The sequence below is a fragment of the Rattus norvegicus genome, chromosome 16 (genome assembly GCF_021556685.1).
Source record: "Rattus norvegicus strain SHRSP/BbbUtx chromosome 16, alternate assembly SHRSP_T2T, whole genome shotgun sequence".
Classification (NCBI taxonomy): Eukaryota; Metazoa; Chordata; class Mammalia; order Rodentia; family Muridae; genus Rattus; species Rattus norvegicus.
The window spans coordinates 2,609,803-2,631,451 of NC_141549.1; the positions used below are offsets into that span (position 1 = coordinate 2,609,803).

At 46.2% G+C, this 21,649-nt stretch overlaps 1 protein-coding gene across 14 annotated transcripts in view; it reads left to right on the forward strand.

Moving 5' to 3' along the window:
• Window positions 1–21,649, forward strand: part of Arhgef3 (Rho guanine nucleotide exchange factor 3) — a 280,270-nt gene that overhangs the window by 224,130 nt on the left and 34,491 nt on the right. For 13 of the 14 annotated variants that reach the window (XR_015639300.1, XR_015639301.1, XR_015639302.1 and 10 more), the window contains 1 exon segment: window positions 13,910–14,017. Coding sequence is in view for 9 of the 14 variants with exons in the window: in XM_087587654.1 (XP_087443780.1) it covers window positions 13,910–14,017 (108 nt within the window). In the remaining 5 variants the exon portion in view is untranslated. 14 annotated transcript variants of the gene reach the window in all.

The window sequence follows — 21,649 nt, forward strand, 5'->3', positions numbered from 1 at the left end:
TGCCAATTAATTACTTGGTAAAACTTGGAGCAAGCCGTTTCCTTTCCCTGGACACCTGCTTCCTCTTCTGTAAAATAGGGTCCTGGCACTGCTGCTGAGATAGATGGGAGCGTACGTGCTTGAGTCAGGCAGAGAGCGGCCTTGGCAGCAATTCGCTAAGGCTTTGCAGCGCCAAATGCTGAGGTAAAAGGAAGAAGGACTTGGTCCAGAATGAACCTTTAATCCATCCACATGTCTTTTGCTACCTGCATTAAGAGTACGGGTGGGGTGGGGTGGGTCCTTTACACCAGAAATACATCCCATATTCAGCAACACTGCCTTTGTCTCTTCTAGAAACTTACTGGCATCCATTGCCTGACACCATGGCTAAGCTATCATTTTGTTTGGCACAACAATCTGTGACTAGTTTTCCGTATTTTTAGGTCACCAGCCATTTATCCTCCAGTCACCTGATTATCTTTTGTAATTGAAATGAGCTGAACTGGAGAGCTAGATCTCCAGTGCCCATCGACATGACATTTTTGTCAGGGGCGACCTTCTCTTCCATATTTGCACACGGACGAATTTCAATAGACCCCGAATAATGATGAGCCAGGCTTCCTTCACCTTGAAGTCTGGGGGCTAGAGAGAGCGTGCAATCTTGTTTCAAGGTTGCAAGCGTGAAGTTTCGAGAGCCAGGGTTTGCAGTGAGCTTCCGTTGTTACTGAACGTTTTTTTAAAAATCCTGTCATTAAAAATATGCCGCACAATGAGAAAGGGCTAAGCCAACAGCATTGTGTTCTGTGTGAGCGCACACAGCCATCCTAAGGAAGAGCGTTTGGAACTCTTCATAGACTTACTTGAGGGGTATGGGATGACAGAGGACCATAGGCATCTATTGTACATCATCACCCTCCCACTCTGATGAACAACAGCCTACTTACCTTGTTAATCACATACGATTGCTCACTGGGTGACATGGCGTCACCCTGGCATGAAAGTTTAATTAAAATATATACATACATATATACATACACACACACACACACACACACACACACACACACACACACACATATCCCTTTCCCCAATTCACTGATTCTCATATAGTTGTTTGGAGGCTTTTTCCGTTTAGAATAACCAGATTTGGGTTTATTCTGTTCTCTCTTGGGAGCCAAATGTTCTAAAATGTTCTATATTCTCTGGCTGTTAAGTGTGGGGACATGCCACTGGGACATGCACGTGGGCCAGGCATCTGAGTGCTGCTGGGTACAGCTGGCACATGGCAGAAGCATCACAAGTATTTTATGTTCCTTTCTGGAAGTCACATCCCTGAAGAGCTTCCTCGCTCAAAAAAAAAATCACTGTCAATGCTAAGATGTAACCGGATGTAACCGGACAGCCAAGAAGTGTATCTGCTCTCTCCTACAGCTCAGATACTCGTCAGGTGACCACGCAGGTTCTCTCTAGCAGCCAAATGTGGTTCCTGCCTTATCTCAGTCTTATCTTCAGCCGGACAGCAGACCTGTCAGCTCAGCTCCAGTGAGATACATGTCATCCGTCAACATCCTGGATTCAGCTAGAACAATCTGTCCTACCCTTTGGGACACCAAGATGGAGATCTGTGCACCTGCCTCTTTTCACCTCTGTACTTCTGTTTGATTTTCTGGGCAGCTAAGATAATGAATGCTGAGCTTGAAGAGATGACAGGTGGACAGAGAGGCAGCACGTGTGAGTCCGAGGTATCCTTGCTGAAGCAGAAGGCGCCGTGTCTGTGTGACAGAAGTTCTACTTTATACATCCGATGGATTCAGTGCCCAGCCTACCTATGGTTGCCTAATCCCAGGCAGTCCTGGGGGCTGGTAAGACTGCATACCAGCTCCCATAGAGTGTAATTCAGAAGAGTGTTAGCCGGACCTATCTGGTGCAGACCTCAAGACCCATGTACTGGCTCCCCCCACCCTACTCAGGTTGATGTCTTAGGATTTCACCACTGTTTTTTGTCCTCTGGCGTAGCCTTGACTCCTGCCAAGGCTCTCCCAGTTTTCCTCTATCCCGCCAGAGTTTTACTAGACAGATGATACAAGCACAGGAAGGAGAAGCCAGGACTGCGGAGTCAAATGTGGCCGTGGAGTGGTATGGCAGGGGGCTGGCGAGTGGGCTGGAGGAGAAAGCATGTTGCCCTTCGCACTTTGGAGTAGCCTAGTGCTCCGGTCTTATCTGAGAGGTCCCACTGAGGTGGGCCTGTGACACACACATTCCGCAAAGTCTCACATGCTCCCCCAGACAACTCTAGGAGGGTCCTTGTACTTCACAGCTAGCAAACCAAGCCACAGGGGGTTACATTGTTGGCTGGAGGTGTTGGGCTCATATTTATCCATGCACACTCAGTAAAGAATCGACACGTTCTGTGATCAAACTGACAGGAACTGCCTTACCTCGTGCGGAGGCTTTTGTGAGTCTGTTCCTAAGCTCTGGGAGAGCCCACAAAATGTCTTAAAAGCAGTCTTGAGATTTGTACACACCAGCTTCCTCAACTCTGAAGCAAGGTTGGAAGGCCCAAGGCAAGCCCTTCTCCTACCCTGCCCAGAGGGGTGGGGGTGGAAGCCAGGATATCCCTTCAGCAGAGATAAACAAGGACAGAGCTTAGTCCCACCCACAAGTTCCAAGAAGTTAGTAGGAAGTAACTGAGGAACTCCAAAGCCACAAAGGCCTTCCTTAGGGCCCGGTGGCGGTGACCAGGCTACTGTAAGCCATCTCTTAGGTGTCCCCTGGGTTTCGTCTAGCGGGAACTGTTCACCCGTATCCCATGTTTCAGACCTGGAATCTGGAGTAGTGTACAGGGCACATCCCTTATGTATGGTTCCTGCCCAAAGTACGTTACATCTTTGTATGCCAGGCCGACCTTCATGAGATTCACAGCCCAGGGACATAACCCTGCTGGCAAGCCTATCTTGTCAGAAGGTCTGACTCCTGAAGGGACACGGGGCTCTAAGATTCTGGCCCTGTCTGCTTCAGTAGAGTTTGTTTTTTTTTTTTTTTAAAAAAAGGTGCTGCTTGAAGTTGGGCAGGCAGATGTGCAGTCAGGGACCACAGAAAGACCTAAATATTTGGCTTCCTCTTTCTCTGAAGGTCTGTAGAACCATGTCTGGGCACGACCAAGATGAGCTTCAGGCTATAGGGGCTGGCGCTGGCTGAAAGGAACTTACAGGGGTGTGGGTGTATGTTTCTCCTTCTGCCTAGGGTTAAGTAATAGTAACATCCTGTGTAAGAGAATTTGAATGTGGTTTTCAGCTAAACTCCAATATTTTAGGGCTATTTATTAGATGTGTTTAATCTCGGGCCAATTTAGCCAGTAGCAGACTAATAAAATAACAAATGTGGGCTCTCTGCCAGAACAAATGTTGACTTACCCTTCTAATGTTGACTAAAATGAATAACTTTGAAAGTAATTGAGGAGGGAGGCCTTAGCCAGCGCCGCAGTCTGAAACGGGGGCTCTGTTTCATTTTACTGGCACTCCTGAGAGATTGTGTGCATAACCTGGGCTGCCGCCTGCTCCAGCTCCCTGAGAGGCCCGTATTTTCCCGAGTGATTTTCTGAGGTTCTTTTTTTTTTTTTAACCCCTCCCCACCTCAAACCCATAAACCTTCATTCAGCAAAAATGAACATCCGTGTGGCACACAAGTAGGATTCTACAGCTTTCCAAGATGAAGCCCAGACTTCAGTGAAGATGAGAATTAAGGTGATAATTTAAGCTGGGCATGGTGGTTATGCCTCTAGTGCAGTTCTATCTGACGAAGGAACACCATGTTTGACGCCAGGCCATAGAGTGAAAGCCTTTCTCAAAGTAGTAATTTTAATAATTCGTTGAAATTCTTCCTTCAGAAACAAGGGAGCACGCCTTGGACGTTAACCCCTGGGATTTGTTACAGAACGAGTTGCTTCTCTAGAACACACTGACTGAGAATCACCCCTCTCACTGGCCCCAGCCTCCACTTCTTCATTCTGCTATTGAGTTTAATCAAACCTGAGGGGGCTGCCATTACTTTGCCAGTGTCGCCATAACAAATGAATCTGTTCTTGTTGCTTTGTTTTAGTTTGTTCTGTTGCGTAGTGTGGGAAGCTGTTTGGGACTGGGACTCAGGTCATGTCTGAGTTCAGCCCGCTGTCTTGATGTCTTTCTGTTAACCCAAGGCTCTCCTTTATTTATTTAATTATTTTTTTAAAGATTTATCTATTTATTATATATAAGTACACTGTAGCTGTCTTCAGACACACCAGAAGAGGGCATCAGATCTCATCACAGATGGTTGTGAGCCACCATGTGGTTGCTGGGATTTGAACTCAGGATCTCTGGAAGAGCAGTCAGTGCTCTTAACCATTGAGCCATCTCCCCGCCCCCCCAACCCCCCCAAGGCTCTCCTAAAAGCAGATGCCTCACAGACCTAGCTTAAGATGCTAGCTTAGGAACTACAGCTGCCAATGGACCTTTGGAACTCTCTGGTTCAGGCAAAGCACTCGATGCACAGAGAACAAATGTCCTTTCTTCAACCTTAGCGACCTTGTGCTACATTTTAGTTTTTGGCTTGTTTGGTTTTGGGTGTTGAATCTGGGTTCATGCATATTGAAGGTATGTTCTAACACTGAGATATACCTCAAGTCTTGGTATGTCCTGTTTTATGGCCCGAGTTAGCAGTTCAGCGATGATTTTTTTGGTCACCTACTCTTGAATATTGCTATGATCTAAGGTAGGATACTCTTCAGAACCTTTGCCCAGCTGTGTGACTGGCTGTGTGCAGTGTGTGCACGAGCCTAAACTGATGGGGTTGTCCCCTGGATATTATTTCTCCTGGCTCTCCTTGTTCTCGCATTAGCAAAAACAAAACAAACAAACCTTAGCCTTTCTTTCTTTCTTTTTTTTTTTTTTTTGTTCTCCTCTGAAAGAAGGAAATTGGGGTGTTTTCCTCCTAGCACCTGATGTGAAAGAGTTGAGCCATTTCTTAAAGGGGAAATGCCATCTCCCTGTGTGCTCAGTGCAAGCCAGGATGTCAGACCCACAGCTAGCACAAATAAACAAGGCCATGGTCTTCTGTGAGGAGATCAACTAGTCTGCAGCTACAGAGGAGCCTTCTTGGTGCCCTTCTGATGTTCTGTCCCCAGAGCCCAGAATCCCTGTTGAAATCACGGATCGCCATCTGTAAAGGAAAAAAATTAGGATTCCAAGCAGAGTTCGAAGAGCGTTTGCTCATCTTGTGGGTGGGTTCGACAGTAATTTTAAAGCCTGTGTCACTTGCTTAATCAATGAAGCCAGGTTTCCAATGGAATTTGGGCTTCATTATTTGCCTTCCATCTTCCGGTAGCAGATGACACCGTCTAGTTAACCGTGCCAAGCGACAGAGAGCAGGGGAAAGAACAATAGTGGAAGTTTTGGAATTAAGAGCCATCATTTCATTACTGCCCTTTTGTTTCCAACGGAGGAAGATGGAGTCAGCAGCCAGCTCTAAGGCACCGTCTTCTCTTGCCCTCCAGCTCACTCCTCTGTTGCTCAAACCATTCTAAGAAGGCCTCCTTTTGCTACCTGTGTGTCCTGTCTAACCACCTACCACCCTGCCCTGCATGCCAACCCTCCTGTCCCCTCCTTTCCAGCTGCAGCTGACACTGGCTCTTGGGCCTCTGTCAGGGTCTACCTCTGGGTTTCCCTTTGCAGCTGGGAGACATTCTTGGAAAGGTAACACCTATACACTTCAGTGAAGCTCACTTCGCACTTACTAGTGTTTGTTTAAACACTCCCTCCAACAGAAGTATCAATTATGAACTGTCACAGCAGGGACATCCACGGACACCTTCCTAGCTCCTGTGGCAAAACCCCGTAAGGCAAGTGATGGACGCACCCGTGTACTGTGCCTCCAAGTAGCTGACAGCAAGGTGTCCTCTGAGCCTGCCCAGGACTTCTCCCCCGCCTCTTTGTGCTTTCTGCAGTTTGCTTGGAAGAGCGATCATTGGTGTTGTCTGGCTTTGTGGATGCACAAGCCCAGTCTTTACCTCTCATTATATCATAATGAGTCATTATATCCATATCTGTGTGTTTCTGTCTAAATATTCCGTTCATATAAGGACACCAATGACTGGACTCTAGTTAGCATGATCTCACCTTTTTGATTTATGTACAAAGATCTTAGTTCCCAATAAGGTTACATTCACAGACACTGGGTTTAGAGTTTGCGCGCACATTTTCATAGGTAGCTGGGCTGAAAGCTTGTCTGTATATTTTTTGGGGGTGGGGCAGGAGTGTCACCATAGCCACATGTCCAAGCTGACATCACCAGTTATCAGACCCAACAACACCACATCCCCTTTGGTATAATGTGCTTTAAGAAAAAGTAGACACTTTGGATTCGATCCCACCAGAGCAAACTTCCTACACCTCATCACATCACTGCTGTGAGGGAACATCACAGCAGTCTACACTGAGAGGCGTTCTGTATGAGGACCACGGTTCCTCCAGTGTGTCAGCTAGAGAGCTGCAGTATTTTGCTGTAAGATAACAAGAGCACTTTTTTTTTGGGGGGGGGGGCTGTCACCAGTTGGGGGAACTATGATGGATACAGAGGCAAAATATAATGTGGGATTTCAAATTGGGTTCTGGAAGAGGAAAGGGACATTAGTGGGAAGTGTGGTAAAGTCCCAGGGACCCCCGTAACATTTAAGCTCACCGTGCTGTGCCAATGTTAGCTTCTCAGTTTCGATGAACATACTCTGGTTGTGTAAGGTCTGAGCTTTAGAGGAAGTGTGGTGAAAGGTATAGGAAACACTCCGGACTATTTTTAAAATGTGTCTGTGAGTCTAAAATTGTATCAGCACCAACTTTTTCAAAAAGGATAGGCATACATAGAGTGGTAAGTTCACCGTACATGAAGTGTGGGAAGTTCACTCTATGTGGAGTGGTAAGTTCACCCTCTCTTGAAGGCAAAGGTGGAGAGAGGGAATAAAGAGCAAACCGGTTTGCAAGTCCCGTTCCAACCGCTGTGCCTTGAGCATTTGCTCATCACAGAGCCTGTGGCCTGTGTACCATATTGTCTGTGCTGTAGAATAACAGAGCAGTGGTGTATTAGCCGGTGTATGGGCCACATTTTCCTGTGCTGCCAGAGATATGTGACCTCAAGTGGGTCCTCGGGCCTCTGTGCACTCATGTGCAAGATGAAGATGACCCAGGTTCTGAAGATGCCATGAGCATAGTAGCATGTAAAGCTCTGAGTCCAAGGCCAATTAAAAGACAGTCGTTATCCCCAGAACTCGCCAGAAGTCATTGTGAGTTTCTTCCGCCATTTTCCCCCTTGAAGAAGTTGTGAATAACATGCGTATCATTGCACAGGAAATAGGAGAGCCAGTCTAAGATAAAGGGCAGATCGATCTACAAAATACAGCTCCTTCACAACCACTTTATCCAAAACACATTCACACGAAAGGGGAGACTATTAGCAGTTCTTGAAGGACAAGCTATGAGGCAGATTGCCCCTGTTCACTAAGGGGAGAAGTGGGGCTGTTTGAAATAAAGCTTGGGGCTTTGCAGGGGGCAGAGGCAGTGCGGGGGTTGGCTAGGGCTGAGTGAGAACTGCGGATAGGCAGGAAAGGCGTTGGCAATGGCAGGTGTGACCTAGAAGCCTTGAAGGGTGAGAGTCTTGAACATAAACTGTAAATCAGTGTGAACACTTTGGGGCTCTAAGAAGAGGGGGGATAGAGTCAGGGCGATTGCGGAGTAATGAGCTTTACCCTGATTTGGTTGTCAGGAGCACCCAAGAGTGGGGAACTGGGAGGCCCTAGCTTCCTCCTTCCTAGAAGAATGGTAACGAAAAGAAGTTTGAGTTGGGAGGGAGCCATGGAGAAAGCAAAGAATGCTTTCAAATCAAACAAATAGGGCAGGGTTTGAGGACTCCTGTCCCCCGAGGACTCCTGTCCCCCGAAGACTCCTGTCCCTGAGGACTCCTGTCGGGGACAGTCTGATCCTCCAGGAATCCCTTTTCCTGTATGTTTCTAAAGTAGATCCGTTGGCCTTCACCGGGTCCTTTTATGAAGTTTAGCGATTTGGAGCCTGTGTGTGAAAGCACTAACAAGAGCTGAAGCAACAACAGCAAAGACCAAACAGCAAACGTCTAGTATACAAAAGTGTTCAGGGAGCCTGGCGTTGGACTGGCGCCTCCACAGCCTTGCCCTCAAAGTCATAATATGGCTCTCCCAACTTCCGTTTTCCAGTAGTCCACGTCCTAGTTGAGAGCTCAGTGGTGGGTTTTTTTCTGCCCCATTTCTTCATTTCTGATGATGGCTCCTTCTGGTCCCCCTCCATTCACAGGGTTCTACTAATGAACTCAGGGACTCATTTCCCCACCCCCCACCCCCTGCATCTGATGATACATCTTTTGTCCATCATAAAACATACCTTTAAAAAATTTTGTTCTTGTACCACCTGTAAGATCGCAGCTGAGTCTGTTCTGACAATTGTTGACCTGTTTTCATCATCTGTCTCCCCTCGACCTTAATTTATTGTGACGTGGATCTGAGGAGTTGTGTTGATTAGAAAGCCTTTACTCATACATGAGAGGACGCTGATATTAGTTTGGATGGATTTACTTAAGAAGTAAAATGCAGTGGAATAGGACTCAGTCCTGCAGAATTGAAGACAACCATATCCCCTATTCATCAGGGGAGGACCTTGCATCCCCAGCTCTGGGATGAAAATGCAACCAAGCTTGTGTCATGCCAGAAGGGTCTGTGGGAAAGTACCATGCCCGAGGGAGCCATCTTGAGGTTTGTCACATACAGAAGCTGAGCTGTTGAGGACCACTGAGAAGCAATGTGACTAGACAGCAGCCAGCAGCCAGAACTGGCATACTTCCTGTGAGGCCCAAGTTAAAAATAATGTTTTTTTAATTGTTGAAAAATATTTTTGACATGAAAATGATATGACATTTGAATTTATGTGCCCATCAGTGAAAGGTGTAATGATCTGTGCCCACGTTGGTTAATTTATGTCTGAAGATGAGTGGATGAGTGTGTTAGAGGTTGGGTGCTCCAGAGAATCTAAACTCCTTATTCTCTTCTCTTTTAGAGAAAAAGTTAGCCAGCCTCCAAGCAGGAAATGGCTCTGAGGTCACCCTGCTTCAATTATAGTGCCTTCTTTCATTTTTTTTTCTATCCAGCTGAGTTAAGATGTTAAGCAAATCAATCATTTGAGATCTCAGTTTCTTCATCTTTCAAATGGGCATGATAGGAGTTAACTTAAAAACATACTGAAATAAATAAGCTAGTAGGTTTTGTGTGTTGAGCTCTGAAATAAGAACTTGAGGCCAAACTGGTTATAATGGCACACACCTTTAATCCCAGTATTTGGGAGGCAGATAAAGGCAGGTCTTTGTGAGTTCAAGGCCAACCTAGTCTGCACAGTGAGTTCCAAGTCAGCCAGAGCTTAAAAAAAAAAAAGAACCTGTAACCACTATTAGCATGTTATCATTTATTTATGCAAATCAGTCACCATGAGTTATAAGTTGATGTTTAACAGGATAGTGAAAGCCACCTTCCAGTGTTAGAGGGTGGACTAGAGGTGACTCTAATTCCCACAGATGGAGCCCTGCAAAGGTCCCCTGTCACGTCCAAATGTTTGAGAGTTGTTGTTGGTTTGTTTGTTTCTTTGTTTCTTTGTTTGTGTATGTGACTATCAGCTCATGGGCAAAGGCTTCCCCTGTCATGAACAGTTCTCACCTCTGCCTGACTCCTGGCCAGAAGCAGGCTCCTTGCCTCACCCTACAGAGATGTGGTCTCAGTGCCTGAGCTGACAGCTGCCTTCTCTGCCACTCCTGGGGAGTGTCGGGGGCTCAGTACCGGAGCAGTCTCCAGGCAGCTGCAAGCGTGATGCACACGCTTTTGCACCCAGCCCCACTCTATCTGCAGCGTGAAGTGCAGGGACAAGGGAGGGTTCCCTGCAGCTCTATTTCGGTGAAACTGTTCTGATGAAAGAAAGGAGAAAACGTGCTACATTGTGTTGATGTCTGAAACTGTGCTACATTGTGTTGATGTTGTGGGGAGTTTTGTACATGATACAGTCTGCTTTGCTTTTTACCTCTTGAGAGGAAGATGGGAAAGTCACTCACTGAGCCTCCCTCACACCGAGTGCCCTGTTCTGTTTGGTTTGCAGTTAGCTCATGAAATTCTTCAAACTGCTGAGTAAATTCCTTTATGGAGAAATATGACCTCTATGGCCATCTTCATTATCTCCCCTCCCCTCCCCTCCCCCTTCTTTTTTTTTTCTTTCTTTTTTTCGGAGCTGGGGACCGAACCCAGGGCCCCACTCTCCCTTCTTTTACTTCCTTTTTCCCTTCCCTTTCCTCTGAATAGGAAAGAAAAGTAAAAGTCAATGGTAATTCATGAGAGAAATTCACATCAAACGATATAAACAGAACTTTTTCTACATGATAAAGGGTCTCCCATGCTCTCATCAAGTACAATAAATATAAAATGGATGTTTAAAAAGAACTACTTCGTCAGATATGGGGGGTTGGAGATCAAGCTCAGCAGTTAGCAGCACTTGTCACCATTGCAGAGGTCCAGATTTGGTCCCAACATCCACACTGCCGCTCATAACCAGCTGTACCTCGGTTTCCAAGGGGTCTGACACCTTCTTCTGGTCTCCAAGGGTGCTAGGCACACACATGTATGATGCAGGCACATATTTATACACATTGCAAAGGGTCTACATAGGTAACCACTTCATTCATATATATTCAAATTTATTAATATGGATTTTTAAACACTTCGGGACCTGAGCCTGGTGACTCGGCCATACCAGCACTCGAGAATTAATGGCAAGAAGACCAGGCGTTCAAGACCAGCCTCCACCACATCAGTTTGCATTGGCCTGGATCGTACAGATACCCACAAAGCAACAGCGACGTCAACAAAATCATTTTGGAGCCAACAGTTAGACTAGTGTCCCCGATATTTTAACTGGTAATAAACGCTCTACAGGTAGTCCTGTTAGAGGGACAAAACAACAAAGCCTAGAAAAGACTAACCAGAACTATTGTGTTCAGACCTACTGCCCGCCTCTGCCCCTCCTTAAAGGGTCTTTAGGGATGTGCCCTCCTGCCTGCCGCAGGTCTCCTGGCAGTACTGGTACTGTGCACCCTGAAACAGTACATCGTGTGCCTGGGTGCAGCACTGACTGCCCAGCCTGGTCTAGCAGTATGCCGTGTTAGACCAGGCAGGCTCTGAAGGTTAAGTTCCGCCATCTTCCAGTAGCAAACCAGAACACAGCCTCAGTATTACACTTGCTAGTTAGTCAGTTCTCAGTAATACTATTTACTTAGAATCCTAGAAATATTTCCTCGAGGGCTCCTTAGACAGTAGTAAGATATAGCTGGAGACAGACTGAATAAATGGAAAAGAACAATTAAATTGGGCCAAGAAGTGTTTTAAATCTCTTATTCTCACAGAAGCCCTCAAAGGATAGCTCCATAATTCATACTTGATTCGTCTGGGTCAGACATAAGGCCTCCCTCCCCACTTAGATCCTACAACCGGAGAATATTCTGGAGCTTACACCTGCCTCGTTGCGAGCACTAAATCACAGCAGGGTGGCTTCTGGTTCATTCCTCTTTGCCTAGCAATGTTAGATCACCAGAGAGTAGCCTGCTGTTAACTCACTTGGGGGCCATACCTCGGAGAAGCAGTTCTAAATAGAATTCCATGTATTAGCAGTGTTCTGGACTAATGTTGCATTGACCATGTTTCCTATAACTATATTAGATAGTGCACATCTGAATAGACCATCTAAACGGAGCAGCCACATCAGACCAACCTTAGAACACATGATCCATAAGGGCTAGATCTTCCTGCAGCCTGCCAAGTATGCCATGTTCCCTGCCCGATTTAAAGCAAGACACCCCTGCTGCTGCTCTCTCTTCAGCCTCCCCATTCTGATACAGCTTTAACCGTGGGAATGAGACCCAACCTCTCTGGGATCTGAGGTGCACGCAGGATTATCCGAGACCAAGTCCTTTTCCCCTGGGATTTTTCCCGTGTGCCGCAGTGTGGTTTATGCTACCCAAGAGAGCTGGATCTCAACCTGGCATTTCTAGACGAAAGCAGAAGCCATTTAGAGGATTCAGGGGACGCTTAAGAGGCTGTGTGTGCACACATGCGTGGACGCAGCCTGCTGAGGTTGCAGATCTGATGTAAAGAGGAGGAATCTTGACGTCATCCTCTGTGCACAGGTGCTCAGGAGCCCAGACCCTGGACAGGGGGCAGCATCCTGAGGACATCATCGCCTGGAAGCAGGTGGCTTTCGGACTTTTCTCTGTAGCACTTTATCCTTCGTAGTGGCAGCCTTCATATCAGGAGACTCGTCTGCTGCATTTTAAAACCCAGCCTTCTTAGTGTTCCTAGCACTGCCTACTGGCTGCTCTGCGTAGCTCACTGAGAAGCCAGAGGTCCCTGGCTGCCGGATCTATTCTGTCTTAGAAAAAAGCAACCGACTGCTTCGCAAACCTCAGCTTACTCTTTGACACCATGGAACTGTTTTGAACTTCTTTAGGTTTAAATTTTTTTTTTCTACTTAAAATGTCAGCAGTGTTGGTAGAGACTCAAGAGAGGGCTTCTGATTTCTGAGGCTGGACAGGGCACTGAGAGACATGAAAACTTCCCGGCTGAATTCCAGATTCATGAAGGAATTTTTCCGAGCATCTGCTGCGTTTAGAATGGCCTGCAGGGATCCCTTGAAGAATTAGAAATTTTGGGTCAAACTTTGAGAGCAATGGCTGAGAAGGAAAGATGAACACCGTGGGGTAGGGGTCGGGTGAGCTGACCTTAGGAAATGATTGACATCTGCTACAACCGGCTGGCTTGGCTTTTCCCATCACAATTTGAGGTCTTCATGTGCTGTCCATTATCTACTGAAGATTAGATGGAGCGTAGGAAAGCAAGGGTAACTGTCCTCTTTGTCTTGTAAAATGTTTGCTCTGTCCCCCCTCCCCCAGCCTGTTTTTATTTATATCGTTCTTGATCATGTTCTTTGGAATAAGAAGTGTCCCTCTCCTCTGTCAGCCGGAGCAACTTACAGATTTGCAATTGATGTTTTCTGTGGAGGTGACTTTGAAAATGTGTGGCTATAAATAGTACGGAAACCAAAATCCCATGATACGAATTTCTCCCCGTACATTTCCTTTTGCCATTAGTTATTTCGTGAATTTTAATACGTGCTTCTCTATTATTATAGGTTTGAAGATGCTTTCTTATGATCCTAGAAATAAAACTTCTTAAAAAAATATTTGGAGCTCCAGCAGGCTCGCCACCAGGACTGACAACCTGAGTTTGATCCCGGCACCCGTATGGTGCAAGGAGAGAACAAACTCCAGGAAGTTGTCCTCCTCCCATCCCCATACAGACACATGAATGTTTTAGAAAATAGAGTTTTAAAAGCAGTCTTCGTAACTTTAGGAAAACGAATGGATAATGCGTATTCAGAAATGGCTCTGGCAAGGTGACAGGAAGGGTTTTTTAAAAAAATGAAACCAGAAGCAACAAAAGACACGCCACTGTCTGGCAAGGTCATTGGCTGGGAATGCGCTACAGCAATGGGAAGAAGGGCTCCACTGGAAGCTTTGAATGAAAAGCTGAGACTGATTTGGGGGAGGGACTGGGGAGGGGAGAGGGGAGGGGCGGGATCCCTACCTGTCACCCACTGCCTCAGTGTGCACTCTCAGTCTTTTTCCTGGCTCCCCAACCATATCATCTGTGCAGATCCTGGGTGAACTGTTCACAGTCTGCAGCTCGCCCTGCTACCTGTAATTCTCAGAGTGGGATGGATGCGATGTTTTGGCAGACATCTTTAAGACTGGCCTTGACACTGTCCTCTTATTTATTTATTTTTCTTTTGTACAGGAACCTAGTAACAAAAGGGTCAAACCCCTTTCCAGAGTCACATCGCTAGCAAACCTCATCCCACCTGTGAAGACCACACCGTTAAAGCGCTTCAGCCAAACCTTGCAGGTAAGGGACCTAGGCTTGCGCTTGCAGAGACCTATGCTGTGCTCGTGCACCAGAATCTCTGCTGGTTTCAGGTGGAGCTGAGTCACCCATTGCTACTGTAGAAGAGTATACAGGTGAGGGGAATACAAGGAGGAGTAACGTGTGCGTGTCCTAACCCCGGGTCAGGCAGGGTTAGGGCCACTTCCGATAGTTCACAGTTATACGACTAAGTCATGGGTCCCATGCAGAGTGTATCCTTACTGGTTTTGTTCAGCAATATCTCTGGACTCCTGAGATATCAGCTTGTGAGATGAACTGGGCAGTAGCTGAACCTGGTGGCTTCAACCAGAGTTAGAAAGCTGTGGGGTTAAGGGGAGGACGAAACCTCCTCCTCTTTGCTCGTAGCTCATGAGCTAAGGATGCGATCAACGTTAAATGTCTGGGGAGGAAATGAAAAGAATGGTATTTCTTATATGTGAACCCCATGGAATTCTAGTTTCACTATCTATAAGGAGCTTGGTTGGAACTCGGCCGTGCCTGCCTGTTTACAAAAAGGGCTGTTGGCCTCAGGGTTAGAACAAAATGCCCAAAGAGAGTATCTTGGTTCTGACTTTAGTTATCCATTTGAAGACTGCCATTCTAGGGCAGGTGCCTTAACATTTCTAAATCTCGCTTTTGTTCCTCAGAGGTAAATGTATCATAGAGTCACGATTTGTGGCTTACCAAGGACCATCGCTCCTTTATAGAACAATTGTAAATATTTATGAGACAGTAAATTCAAAGGGCCTTAGGTATTGTTAGTTATGTAGTGGGTATTGTTTACAGTGGTAATGTTTAGTTAACGTGTGTGTGTGTGTGTGTGTGTGTGTGTGTGTGTGTGTGTGTGTACGCACATGGTTGTTTTTAAACCTATTATTATATTTTTATTTGGAGGGGGCCATATGTGTGCTGTGATACTTATGTGGAGGTCACAGGAATCAGTCCTCTCTTTCCACCATGCAGATCCCAGGGATTAAACTCTGGTCATCAAATGTGGTGGCAAATGGCATTTCATCAGACCTATTCTTAACCTCTTCCTTCGGCTTGCTTTTTAAAGTGAAGGTTGAGATCCATCCACAACCTTGAAAACCAATTTGCAATCGATACTCTTTTAGGCTAAACCCAGCAAAAGTCATACCATGAGGTCCTCACCCCCAGCATAGCTGATCCAGTCAGGCACCTCTCACGTCTCATTTGTCCAGCAATGCCTTTATCTTGACCTTGAATGTTTAAGAAAACTGCAGACCAGAGAGCTGTTGTCAGGTGAAGACTTCTCCTTGATTCTTATCTTCTCAAAGGAAAGGATTTAGTTAAACAGAGAGTTTAAGCAGAAGTTTGTGTAGTAGAGCAAAGTATTCACGGCAGAGAGAGAGAGAGAGGGAGGGAGGTTGGAGTGGTTGAGCCAAAGCCATGCCTCATGCCAACTTTCAGAGCTGGAGAAGCCGTGAGGTTCTCCTATACCCTCTGCATCCCTCCTTACTGTCTGATGAATGAGCCACAACCCGGTGCTGTCACCCACTCCCACTGCTCACCCCCGTTACTTCCAGCCCCTCTGTTAACTCTGCTGTGACATGAACGGTTTACCACCCAGTTAGCCCTGGCTTTGGCTCTGTCTGTCTCAGTCCTCGGAACTCTGGGCTCCTGGTTATACTCTTGGTAGGAAGAAGAGAGAAACCAAGATGCTGTGGGAGAGTCAGCCTGCAGAGCTGGTTGGTGGAGAGGGATGTGTTTGTGTACTGTCCCTTGTGGCCAGTGTCTCAGCCCTCTGGACGACTTCACTGCAGGCTTTTCCTGGAAGATTCATTGTCACCTGAGTCCTGCACATCTGGTCTTTTGCTGAGTTCTGCTTTTTGAAAAGTCGGCTGCATTTGACTCTTTCCTCTCCAGTCTAGTGACCATGAGTGGTTCAAGTTCACCGTGAGCTATTTCTTCCCTTGATGTTAGGACCATGTGAGGACTCTGATGGCCTCTCTCCCTGTTGCTTCTTCCAGAATGGCCTACCCTGTGCCAGGGAGGTTCCCACTCATTCACCTGGTGCTGGCTCCTCCCACACTCAGGGCGCTTTTCTCAGGGTAGAGTTGCCTTCTGGTAGATGGTAGGACAGTGCTGTGCTTTCTTTGCAAAGGGACAGTAACAAGTTTGACTCGAGTAGCTGGCCAACTTTCACCTGCAAATGACCCCCACTCTGCAGTTGGAGCTCTGAGTCCCTTGCTAACATCGCCTTGCCTGGCTTTTAGACCTTTGGGTTTGAATTTCTGAGAACACTGTGTTCTCCCCGTAACCTACTCTGATTGTGTGCTTTCACCATTTTTCTTTAGACTTCCCAGGCAATCTTTATTATTTTTTTTTCTGGTTCCTAGGGGTCCTGCACAGGAAACACTGCAGAAAACGGCTGATTGTCTTAGAAATTTGCATTGACCTAGAGAGAACCGGGGAAGAGGGAAATTAATTAAGCCATGTCTGAAAACTTAACAGACTGAGACCAAGCAAAGATGAGAAAGTCAGACCCAAGGGAGAACCTGCTATGTGGAAAACGCCTTCTGAAGCTTCAGAGATAGCTCACTTTTGCGAAATAAATTTTCTACTGACCTTTTCCAACTGTCAAATTGCTAACCCTAGGCTGTATGTATGGGACAGGAATAGAAAAGTTATTCATAATGCTTAAACGCAGACACAGAGGACTTGAGCGATGTGCTGTTATTTGAAGGGATGAGATTAGTGGATAGAAACAAAAACCTAAGCTTGTATTTGCACACAGCGTGTTCACACGTAAGATCTGTGAGAGTGGTGAGCACCATCCCGCACCCAGCTGTCTCCCTGTAGCCTGCCTTGGGACGTGCAATGTAAGCCTCTTAGCATTGTTTAACACGCTACCTTTCTGCTTCTTGCCTCCTGATTCCATTGCTTCCCCTACCAACTAGAAAGGAAAATGCTAACTGAACAGGGAAGATGAAGGGGAGGCAACAACCCCCAGGGCTGCCCAGGATCCAGTTTCACAAGCTTTCATGGTTCCTTTAGGTCTCCCCGTCATTTCTGCTGGGGAAGAAATGAAACCAGGGGAATACTACTGCACGTGTGCCCAAGCCTCTAGGCACTCAGCAGCCATTCACCCCATGCACCTGCATATGTAATTTATCTTCTATTTCAAAAATCATTTGAGCATGGGGCAAGTTGGCTTATTTATTTGCATTCTATTTCTTCCTTTTACTTTCATTTTTATAATAGTGAAGATTAAACCCAGGGTCTTGCACATACAAGGCAAGTAAGTGCTTCCCCACTCAGTGCTTTGTTTTATTGCATTTTTTTTTGGGAGGGGTTGGGTACTCCTGCCATGGTGTGCTTGCGGAGGTCAGAGGAGAGTTTATGTAGGTCATTACCCGACATGGGGTCCTGATGATTGGACTCAGGTTGGCGAGTTTGGTGACAAGTGCCTTTAGCCACTGAGCCATCCGGTCTGTATGTGTCCCCCTTTGTATTGTTGTTGACAGGGCCTCACTCTGTAGCTCTGGTTAGCCTAAGACTGTCCGTGTATCTAGATCACTTTCTGCCCTTGCCTCCCAAGGACTGGGTTTATAGGCATGTGACACCATACCTGACCCCTCTTTATACTTTTAAAATTTGGGAACAGAATCTTCACTAAGTTGTCTAGGTGGACCCTGAACTCCCTCTGCAACCCAGGCAGTCCTTAAAAATGTTGATTCCCTTGTCTCAGCCTCCTGAGTAACTGGGGTACCAAAGCTGTGCCACCGGACCCAGCAAGCATCTTGATTTCCTAGTACACAGCTCTTATTTCATTGGCTCCTGGCACTTTATAGACACATGGATCTTTTTGGATATCCAGTTTCATCTCCTTTACAGTTACATTCCTTTAATGGTAGACCAAGCAGTGACTTAACCCAAACACAAGGCTTCCATCAATACTTAGCGGTTCTCCCTCTGGCTTCCTGTGAGACCATAGTTAGTGAAGGAGGACATGGGGGCAGAATGGGCTGGCAGCCTCTTCCAGGAAGATTAAAAAGCCATTTACAAATGTGAGTGGTCTCTGAGGCAACACACTGATGGGTTTGTTTTCTCTTGCCTCCCGGCATCCGTACAGGCTGGAAATTTAGGCCTCAGCACAAAGGCAGCATTTATGATGTCGACTGCATGGTACTCTTGTCAGTTCCTTACCAGAAAGGTTTAGCACAGAGCTGCTGGTAAACTAAAGCACAGATGTCTGGATCCCCCAAGGCCCATAAATTCCCTCTTCAGCAGGCCTGAGAGGGAAGCTTGGCCCAGCTCTGAAAGGGGCTGGAGTGTGTACCTCTCAAGTAGAACAAGAAACACCAGCTCCCATGGGCCACTGCGTGCTGAGCTCTGCCTTTCCCTGCACAGCTGCACAGGACTCCTGGACACACGTGAGCCAAGTCCAGTGAGGTCAGAGTTCATTGCCATGTAATGTTGTCTCTCCTTGGCTTTGGACATGAGCATCTTGCTTTCTGTTTCAAAAGTGTGTGTGTGTTTGTGGGAAACAAAAGAGAAAGGAAAACTGAATATGTGTTGCCGTCCATTCCAAAACAACCCTTTTAACATTGTAACATTTCTTCTCAGAATGACTTTGGACATTAGTATATACTTTATATACCCAGAGCCTAATGCAAGGAAACTTAATCTGTCCAGTTGCACTTGTGTGCACTGCTCACTTTGGGGTGCAAATGCCAGTCAGTGTCTCTTGGCCTCACATGGGGGCACTCCAACTTCCATTGAGTTAAGATCTCTGTTTATTTTCCTTAATAGTTTTAGTTTAGGTCCTCAACCCCCCATCCACTTTTATGTTGTTTTGAATCAAGGTCTCATGTAGCCCAGGCTGGCCTTGAACTTGCTATGTAGCTGAGGAGAACCTTGATCTTCCTGCCCGTACTTCCTCAATGCTAACATTTCTGGCATGTACTACTCTAGTTAATGCAGTCCTGAGAATCGAACCTGGGGCCTCATGCATACTAGGCAAGTGCTCTAACTCTGGGCTTGAGAAAGGAATGACGAGTCTGGTACCATCTATCTACACCTGAGACATCGTAGGATGGTCACGTGGGTGCAGGGACTTAAGGAACCATGTCTGAAAACTAAGGTTTCTTTTCATACATTTCTTGTGAATGGCAAAAGTTTTGGGTCCCTGGTTACTTTGCGTATATGAATGTGAGCATCCAGCAGGTAATGGACAGCTGGGTGTCACCAGTGCTGGGTGTCAGGAGTGACTCCTCATTCTGGCCTGTCCTTTTTAGTAGCGTTATAGGTGGCCTTTAGAAACCATCAACTCATAGGTGTTCTCAGTGCCACAGCTCCTATTCCAAGTGCCTGACATCACCTCCCCCAGAACTCTACAGGGCGATCTCAGTGTCATCTATAAAGAGCCCCAAGCTTTAAACCCGGGTCCAGGGTCACACAGTCAGCAAGTGCTGCAAGGAGACCTGCTGGTGGGTGTTCTGCGTACTGCTTCCGTGGTTAGGTTTCTTAAAAAAAAACAAAAAGGCAAAAAATTGGTCACAATACAGCCAGTGGTTTGCCAGGATCTAAAAATAGCCACCAGACTTTGGCGCTGAAGCATCCTGCATTCAGCTGGCCCTTATTCTGTTCGCCCCAGTGGGGAGAGGCGTTCTTCCCAGCTGGTGGAATACTTTGTCGTGGACATTATCATGTAAGAGCCGGTCATGGTACTGGACTCAGGGTTGGTCGGCTGCCCTGAGCCACCGGAGTTTTGACTAGTGCTGAGCACATTGGTAATGCTTTCTCCACACCTGTACCAAATGCTAACTTCTGCTTTTCATTCACTCCATGAAGAATTCCTTTGAGCTCCAGGTTTGCCCTGGTTTAGGGTCTTGGGTGCTTGGCATGTATGAATTGCTTGAACCCTTCCACTGTGCTTTCAATGGCCGTTCGTGAGCTGGGTGGAGATGTGTTGATGCCCTTTCTGTTGAAGTCAGTGTTCATGGCCATGCCTGTTCCTCAGCCAATTTGATTTTCTTAGTTATCTCTTTATTGTACAAAATCTGGAAGATAAATGTGGAGAGTTACAAAGTTGAAGATAAAACCCCACCGTCCAAGGGTAGACCCCTGCTACCATTTTGTGTATTTTAAATGGAGATCTCTCTTCTCTTTGTTCGACTCTGTGCGTGGTTTGCTGCTATCCTTGAGCTGTTCTCAAAAAGAATTTTTTTTTTTTTTTAAGAGAAGACTGTTTTTAACCTGTCTGCTGTTTTCGTTCTGTGGTAACACTTTACTCCCTGCTGTTGAGCACTCTTCGGCCATATTCAAGTTGGTTTATTTGTTTGTTTGTTACAAAAGCTGGGGATACAAAGTCTAAAGTCTGGCATGTGCTAGGCAAGTTCTATACCACCAGCTCCATGCTCGGCTGTTTATTTCCAGACACTGAGGTTTTATAAATAGCAGCGTATGCCGATGGGTTTTTCTCTCCTGCTGGCTATTTTAGTGAAGTTCCTCCAAGAAGCTATTTGGTCTTAAGTAATGCTGATGTGTTTCTGCTGTTGTCTGTGGATGAAAGCATCCAAGTGATTCTTTTCCTTTTTTTTTTTTAAAGATTTATTAATTTATGTATATGAATACACTGTAGCTGTCTTCAGACACACCAGAAGAGGGCATCAGATCCCTTTACAGATGGTTGTGAGCCACCATGTGGTTGCTGGGATTTGAACTCAGGACCTCTGGAAGAGCAGTCGGTGCTCTTAACCGCTGAGCCATCTCTCCAGCCCCCTTTTTTTTTTTGTTTATTTTTTTTTTTTGATTCTTTTCCTTATTGGTGATTTCACTTTCCCTTAGTTAGGGCTACCCATGATCAGCTATGATTTAAAAAAAAATGGTAAGTGAAAACTGTCAAGATGACTTTGTTGTATGAATTAACTGTGTGTATCTGTGATCAGATGCCTGACAGAAACACAAGGGAGGGATGATGTGTTCCCGATCATGGTTTCTGCATTTGAGCAGAGCATCAAGGCGGCAGGGGCACATGGCGGAGGACAGGTGTCTGCATCGTCATGGACCAGGAGGCAGAAGGGGAAAGGCAGAAGGGTTCTCTCCCTTCCCTCTTCTATTCTGAGGTTGCAGGAAGCCCGAGGGATAGCACACGCTCCCCACCTTCATGTCTGGTCTTTCCCTCTCATTTAATCTCTGCTGGAAACACACCCAGAATTGTGTCTCAATCTGCTAGTAAATAATCAAGGTGATAAAACTTAGCCTCCACAGTTACAGTGTATCGCTATAACTGTTCTTCTATTAATTATGGTGAATCTCTTAATGTGCCTGATGTATGAAGTAAACTTTGTCATAGGTATGTATAGACAAAGCAGAGTTTATATTAGGATAGATAATACTGTGGATTCACACATGCACCACGGGCTCTTAGAACTTATTTCCCTGGATGGGAAGGGACTGATGGGTATATAGACAAGCACTAATGGTAGCAGTACAGTTAATGGTCTAGCAATGGTAGATAGGTTTCTACTGCTGTGATAAAGCACTATGAGGAGAAGAAAGAATTTATTTGTCTTACAGGTTACAGTGCATCATCAGGGGAAGCGAACATAGGGAGCTAAAGTGGTGTCTTAGTTAGGGTTTCACTGT